This window comes from Rhincodon typus, unplaced genomic scaffold (assembly GCF_021869965.1).
Source record: "Rhincodon typus isolate 14 unplaced genomic scaffold, sRhiTyp1.1 hic_rhity00000213, whole genome shotgun sequence".
In the NCBI taxonomy this organism is placed as follows: domain Eukaryota; kingdom Metazoa; phylum Chordata; class Chondrichthyes; order Orectolobiformes; family Rhincodontidae; genus Rhincodon; species Rhincodon typus.
The window spans coordinates 93,905-102,030 of NW_025965851.1; the positions used below are offsets into that span (position 1 = coordinate 93,905).

At 40.7% G+C, this 8,126-nt stretch overlaps 1 protein-coding gene across 1 annotated transcript; it reads left to right on the plus strand.

Annotated features, from left to right (window-relative positions):
* Nucleotides 1-1,049: 1,049 nt before the first annotated feature.
* Nucleotides 1,050-7,740, plus strand: LOC109918639 (sodium-dependent neutral amino acid transporter SLC6A17; the record flags this gene model as incomplete). The annotated part of the gene is made up of 6 exons (XM_048621243.1): nt 1,050-1,116; nt 1,360-1,517; nt 4,985-5,111; nt 5,748-5,929; nt 6,190-6,300; nt 7,499-7,740. Coding segments are annotated over exons 1-6 (887 nt in total), but the record flags the coding sequence as incomplete, so codon positions are not given.
* Nucleotides 7,741-8,126: the final 386 nt, after the last annotated feature.

The window sequence follows — 8,126 nt, forward strand, 5'->3', positions numbered from 1 at the left end:
TCATTTCCATTGTATTATTCAACTCTGCATCTGTCTCAGATCATCATCTGAAACTTTTTTTGGTTAATCTGAGCTTTGACTCCCAAAGGCTGAGAGTAGGCATTCCCTCCTAACTAAACTTGATCTCGTCTTCAGCTGTTTTGCTTGTGTCTTAACTTGCACCTTAACTGCTGACCACATAAGCTCCTGGTCAAGCAATGCCTCAGATTTCAAAATTCTTATCTTGTTTTCAAATCCCTTTGTGGCCTCCCCATTCTGTATCCCTGTAATCTCCTTAACATCCCAACCTCTGCAGTTCTGGCCTCTTGAACCTGCACAGTTTGAAGAATTCCATCAAAAGTGGTTATACTTTCAGTTGCCTATCACCATATCTTTAAAATTTCCTCCCTAAACCCTCGTGCCTTTCTCTCTTAATCTGTAAGAAACTCCTTAAAACTAGCCTCTTTGAGCAAGGGTTTGCTCTGAACTAATGTTCTTATGTGGTGTGATTCATACTTTGATCTTTTTCCTGTGAATTGCCTTGGGGAAGTTAATAATTTTAAAGGTGTCTTATCAATGCAAGTTGAATGAATTCCAGTATCTTTATATTTGATAAAACTGAACCATTCATAGTTGTTGTACATTCAACCTAGAGATTTTGATTTCTTGCTTTAAAACAAGATTTGTTGAGGAGTTGTGGACAGCCAAGAGCATGAGCTGTGTGGATTTAAACTCCATGCCTTGCTGGTTCATTACTGTCTGCAACAACAATTAAAATCAAGAGACATGAGTCAAGATTGAAGAGAACAAGAGGGACAAACAATTTAAAGAATTGGCAGTGGGTTCCAGGAGAGGGACTGTAGCAGGCTAAGGGCAGGAGTTGGGGTTGGAGTGTTGAGCAGAGTGCTCAGGGCTTTGTCAGGCATCGGTTTTGAGTATTGGAGTTAAGATCGGGATTAACGTTAGGGATGGGGGTTTAGATGTAGCATTGGATAAACAATGAGGAGATTGGAATTGTTCCAGAATTTGGAATCAGGAACAGTGTGTTGGTCAAGGTTCTGGGGGGCAGGATGAAACAGACTGTCAATTATGGGCAGAAAATTGATATTGGTGAAGAGAAGCTGCAAAACGACACAAGTGAGAAGGGGATGTGGAAAATAGTGTCAGTTTCTGTAATGTGGAACGCAGATGAAACCATCTGTTTGAGATTCTTGAGGCAGCACCAGTTTAACCTTGACTGCACTTGCCCTCAAGCACAGAGCAAACTACAAGGAGCAGAGATTTCACACATCAATCTGAACACTTTGTCTGAATATTACAGCACAATGTGAACCTGTCAAATGTATTTTCATTTGTGCTAAATCTCTCTCTTATTTGCAGGTGCTTATCTTGTTCCCTACCTCATCCTGCTCCTCATCATTGGAATTCCCCTGTTTTTTCTGGAACTAGCCGTGGGCCAGAGAATAAGGCGTGGGAGTATTGGTGTCTGGAACTATATCTGTCCCAGACTGGGTGGCATTGGATTTGCAAGTTGCATTGTGAGTGTCATCGCTGAACTTTGTGTTTGAGAACGTTAAAGCTGCAGATCTGATTTGATGTTTATGAATAAAAGCATTGAGTACAAAGAGAAGGAAATCATGTTTAACATTTATAAATTACATCTTAAGCCTCATCTGCAGCCTAGTGACTAGTTGTAGACTATATGTCCTTTAGAAAGAATGTCAAGACCTTTGGAGATTAGGGCTTGGTTTTACTAAAATGATTCCAGTGATGCAGTGATACTTACACTCGTACATGATAGAAATAGGCCCTTGGCCCTCTATGTCTATAATGACCAATAAATGCCAAACTATACTAATTCCATTTATCTGCACTTGGTCCAGAGCCTACTGTGCCCTGGTGTTTTAAGTGCTCATCAGATACTTCATAAATGTTGCAAATGCCCCTGCTTCCCCCACCCTGTGGGGCAGCATGTTCTGTATTTCTACCACCCTCTGGGTGAAAGTTGTTTTTTCTCAAATCTCCTCTAAAGCACTTAGTCCTTAAAATATTCCCCTCTGGTCTTAGATGCATTTGCCATGAGGAAGAGATTCTCATGACCTACTCTGTCTATGCCTTTCATAATTTTATATAGTGCAATCAGATTTGCGCCCCTCATTCCCCCCTCCCCACCCCTCACCACCAGCAATCCCACCACCCTTCCCAAAATGCATCACCTCACATTTATCAGGATTAAATTCCATCTACCATAGCTCTGCCCAGTTTACCAGCTGATCAATATCAGACTGTAGCCTGAGACCGTCCTCCTCACTATCAACTACACCCCCAGTTTTCATCATCTGCAAACTTACCAATTATACCTTCTATATTCATATTCAAGTCATTAATGTACACAATAAACAGAAAGGGTCCCAGCACTGATCTCTGTGGTACACTGCTGGTCACAGGCTTCCAATCACAAAGACAATGCTGCACCATCATCTTTGCCTACTGGTTGCAAGCCAGTTTTGGATCCAGTTTGCCAATTTGCCTTGGATCCCATGGACTCCTATCTTTTGGACTAGCTTTCCATCTGTCAAAGACCTTACTGAAGTCTATGTAAACCGTGTCAACTACACTTACCTCATATTTGATCACCTTTTCAAAAAACTCCATTAAATTAAACAGGATCTCCCTTTTGCAAATCTGTGCGGACTATCGCTGATTCATTCCTGCCTTGTTCTATTATTGATTAATCGTGTCGCTCATGTTTTTTTCCAATAATTTTCCTACCAGTGATGTATAGACTAACTGGTCTAAAACTACCTGACCTATCCTGCTGCCCATCTTGAACAAAGGGACTACATTTTCTGTCTGCCAGTCATCTGACACTTCATCTGCAACGAGCAAAGTATTCGATATCTCTGCCAGGACTCTAACAGTCTCCTCCCTTGCCTGGGATGCATCACAACAAGCTATGTAGAGACTGGAGAAACTAGGATTGTTCTTTTTAAAGCCAAGCAGACAAAGAGGACATTTAAAGGAGATGTTAAAAGTTATGAAGGGTTTTGACAGAGTAGATAGAGAGAAACTGTTTGAATGGGTAGGAGAACCGGTGACTGCACATTTCATTTGCTTGAGTACAGGATCATAGGACATCGAAGCAGAAGTAGGTGATTCAGATCCGTGAGCCTGCTGCATGATTCAATACAGTCATGGCTGATCTGGCTGTCGTCTCAGCTCCACTTGCCTATCTGCCCACCATAACATTGGCTTCATGGCAATCAAAAGTTTACCTAACTCAACCCTGAATAAATTCAATGACCCAGCCTCAACTGTTCTCTGGAGAAAATAATTCCACAGACTAACCAGCCTCTGAGAGAAAGGTGTTGTCTTTTTTTCATTTTAGAAGAGAGCCCTCCTTATTCTTAAACTGTTTGTACTAATCGTGGTCTCCTTGGCAAGAGGAAACATTTTCCTGGTAGCCACTTTGTTAAATCCCTTCAAGATCTCGTATGTTTCAATATTTCTTTGTAAGATGAGCCCTTCATCCCAGGATTAAGTTGTGAATGTTTTTTGAACTGCTTCTAAGCAATTATACAATTTTTTCAAACAATGGGCCCAGTACATAGTACACATTGTACACAGTACTCCAGATGTTGTCTCACCAATGTCCAATGCCTAGTTTTATAATCTCTTCCCACTTCCAATTCATAAATTAAGCAAAGGAAAGATGAAGAGAGAGTTTTTTTTGATACAACATTTTCTGATCTGGAATGTGCTGCTTGAAGGGGCAACAGAAGCAGAATTAGGGCTATCTTTCAAAAAAGAATTGGATAAATGCTTGAAAGAGAAAGATTTACAGGGAAGTGGGAGTAATTGTAGTTTTGAGAGTACCAACATTGGCTTGATGGACTGATTTGCCCTGTGTGCTGTATCATTCTGTGATTTGAACCGTAATTCCAAGGTCCTTACTCATACTTGGGTCAGAGTCTGATTCCAATCCAACTGTCTCCCTGTATCTCATTACCTGTCCCAATCTAACCCCACTCTCCCACTCACTGCTTGTAATATTCTGTAATGTTCCTTTATTTCACGTCACCATTTAAATTTATCAGTAAAGATTTTCCAGACTCTGATTCAGCTCCAGTTTGTTAGAAAGAATTCCTCTGGGCAAAAAATTTTAAAACACTTTAAAATTAATACTGTGATCATTTCAAATTTGTTACCATCTTACAGTTTTTCTGATTATAAACCATCTGAATTTTAAATGAGAAACATCTATTTTATAAAATGTTTTATACAGTCAGTACTATATCCAGCACCTATTTGTTTAATTAAAGCAGAAATCTTAATTTACAAGATCTTGATTTCTCTCTGTCAACCACTCAATCTCTCTAATAACTCCTGGGGAAATATTTCAATTTAATGAAGCGATTGTATTATTTCATTTTTAAGAATGGTGAGTTGTGTCCTGCTGCACTAGACCAGGTCCTTCTTAGTTCATTTCGCCCATTATAGTTCACTGATCCCGAGACTAGTTAAACTGTTCCCACTGCAGTGTTCTAGTTTTCAGTATTCCAGGTCTAGGCCCGAAATGTCAGTTTTCCTGCTCCTCTGATGCTGCTTGGCCTGCTGTGTTCATCCAGCTCTACACCTTGTTATCTCACAACTGGGCTGTTTGTCAAACTAAAATACTTCTGCACTGTAGCAATTCGCTAATTGTTCCTGTTCTGATGCAGGAATGTTATCAGAAATGCTTGTAATGGTCATTCCTTACTTCCAACTTACTGTTCCTCCCTCTGCCTCCTCCAATCCTCTCTTCTCCTCCTCTTTCCTCTAAATCCTTCTCGCTTACCAATCTCCAACCCAATGTCCCCTTTCAATCTGTCGTGCTTTCCCTTCTGATTTCCTCATTCCCCCTTCTCCTTTTCGTAATTATCCTGTCTCCCTCACATTCCTCCGCTCCTGTATTCTTGGAGCTGTGACCATTAGTCAGACTGAACTTTCTGTTCTCTCTCCCTAGGTATGTTTCTTTGTTGGACTTTATTACAACGTTATCATTGGCTGGAGTATTTTTTATTTTTTTAAATCATTCCAGTCTCCCCTCCCGTGGAGTGAGTGTCCTCTCATAACCAATGGTACCGTTACCAGTAAGTAAGATATTCGATTCAGAGGCTCATTGTTCGTGTTTTCTCAGTACTCCCTCCTGTCAAAATGTTGTGATTCAAGGCCAGGTCTTTGCTCTGCTTGATTTGTTTAGTTCAAGCAAATGGAACAGATTGCTTGAGGTAAAAAAGTGTAAAAATTGTAGTTTTGCTTTTGTGATTATTTCCCATGATATCTGTATCGGAATAAGAACAGGAGACGTTTGTGCCAATCAAGCATCTTATGAGAACTGAAAAACATACAGTTAATGGATAAACAGCTCAGACTTCCTCAGACAATGAATGTTCCCTGATATTTTGGATTTGTTATGCAACACTAACCAGACAAACTGAAACTGGGCTGAGTCCCCCTCCAACAGGGTCTCCTGTGGCCAAACCACCCTATGCCCCATGGAGTCTCTTTCCATCACACCCCACTCCATCGCATTCCACACTCAGTGTCTCTTCCCTCAGATTGGATTCCCCTATGTCAAATAGACCCTGGTGTTGCATGTTCCCAGATACACTTCCTCCAGCACAGTCCTGAGATCCAATGTCTGGACGTTGTTGGATGAAGTGGGCCACATTAACATTTATAATGAAGTTGGTGTTGGCACTCACTGTGAATGTGTCTCACTCTAGTTGTGGAACCAGAATGTGAAAAGAGTTCAGCTACAACCTACTTCTGGTACAGAGACACTCTGAACATTGCCAACAACATCAATGAAGGAGGAGGTCTGAACTGGAAGATGACTCTGTGTCTCCTGTCGGCTTGGTTCCTCGTAGGATTGTGTACAATCAAAGGTATCCAGTCATCTGGTAAGGTAAGACAAGCCTTTCAGTTTCAGGGAGACAGTGTAAAGAGAGCTTTACTGTGTTAAACTTTCTGCTGTGTCTGTTCTGGGTTGTTTGATGTAATAGTATGGAAGGAACTTTATTCTCTGTACAGCAGTAAAATTCCGAAAGTTGGTGAAGTCAACATTTAATTGCACATAATAGTAGTGATTCATTGTCAGTTATCAAGATAATAGCTCTTGCCACTCATTAGATATGATTCCATGTACTTTGTTTGAATTCTTTTCAGGTGATGTACTTCAGTTCTCTGTTTCCATACGTCGTTCTGATTTGTTTCCTGGTTCGAAGTCTGCTCCTCAGAGGCTCGATTGATGGAATTCTTCACATGTTCACTCCTAAGGTCTGTCAGTCTCAGAAAGCAAATGGGTAATGCTGGCTAGAGCAGGATGCAGTGGAGCAGACTAGGGTGTGTGATAGCGACTGCCGGACAGGATAATTCCAGTGGCTTTGACAAGAGATGAAAATCTTTTAGTTTATTATGTTTTAAACTTAATTTTAAGATCTAGATTTTCCACTCCTGGAATTGTTCATTACTAAGGTACAGCTGCAAAGAGATCATGTGACTGGATTATTAATGCAGAGTGAATTCATGCTCGAGAAATGAGTTCAAATTTTGTCATTGTAACTGCAGGAGTTTAAATTCAATTAAATAAATCTGGCGTTAAAAGCCTGTATTAGTAATGGAGACGTAGAAATTGTCAGATTGTTCTAATGACCATCTGGTTTGCTGATGTCCTTTAAGGAAGGAAATCTGCCACCCTTGCCTGGCCTACATGTGATCCCAGACCCACAGCAATGTGGTTGATTTAGAACAGCCCTCTAACATTTATTATCAAGCCACTGAGCTGTATTCAAGAAACAGCTCACCACCACCACCTGAAGGGCAGTTAAGTTGGACAATAAATGCTGTCCCAGATAGTGAGACCCACATCCTATGAATGAATTTCTTAAAAGTTCTGCTTTTGGTAAAGTTGATTCTTCAAAAAAGAAATTGTATTGATTTTTGTAGCAGCAAGAATGAAGGGATTTGAACCAGGGTAGTAAACTAAAGAATGAGAGCTGCTGGATGGTGTCTAGCTTTGGGATTGGCTGTTGGATTTGACCCTGGTGTAGGAGCCAGGTGGATTGAGCAATCTCTATGACATTTTAGAAGTTTATTTGAATTATTTTTAGTCTTGTTGTATATGTTCGATGTAATTGATACATTCCTGATTGTTTGTTTAATGTTTGATGAACCCTGTCATTATTTGACAGCAGCTTCTACGTGTGGTGCCGGACAGTGTATAAGCATTATCCATGTGCCACAGTAGGTGGGTTTAGGCTCATGATCATTGTTTGCTTCCTTCTTTCTCTGGTTGTAAAGTTGAAGCTACTGTCTTCCTGAGATTAGTTAACTCAGCTCCAACTGCCAGTCACACCTGAGACTTTGATCCAAAGCAGGCTGTGCCTGTGTCCTGATCCAGGTTCTGCCCTAGTGCCAAGAGAATGAAACTGGCTTGTTTTTGCATGAAGCTCTCATTCTGTTTGTTGTTTTACAGCTGGAGAAGATGATGGAATCCCAGGTATGGAGGGAAGCTGCTACACAAGTGTTCTTTGCTCTCGGACTTGGGTTTGGGGGAGTCATCGCGTTCTCAAGTTACAACAAAAAAGATAACAACTGTCATTTTGATGCAGCCCTTGTTGCTTTCATCAATTTCTTCACCTCTGTTCTGGCAACACTTGTGGTGTTTGCAGTCCTTGGATTCAAAGCTAACGTGATGAATGAGAAATGCGTCATAACGTAAGTTTGTCAGAGGTTTACCAAGTAATCTGTGTATCAAAAAACAGAGTTAAACCCAGATAATGATGATGCTCAGAGCTCTCTGATTTGCTCTGAATCACACAATGAAAAGCTTTATTTCCATGAGTACTTTATAAGGAGTGAGATCAACTAACGTACACAGTGATATAATTGTGAACCGTGGCATCAGAATAGTTAGGTCACAATGTGGAACGGAATTAACACAGCTGTGATTATTGAGAATTCCCAGATGTTTGTTGGCACAGGAAGTGTTCAGACTGATTGAGGTTAATGAACACCATACCAGGCAGAATGGGAGTTGAGTTTCTCTTGAGACTGTGTGTGACTGCAGTTCATTTCTTTGGAAGTATTAGTGACCACTAAAA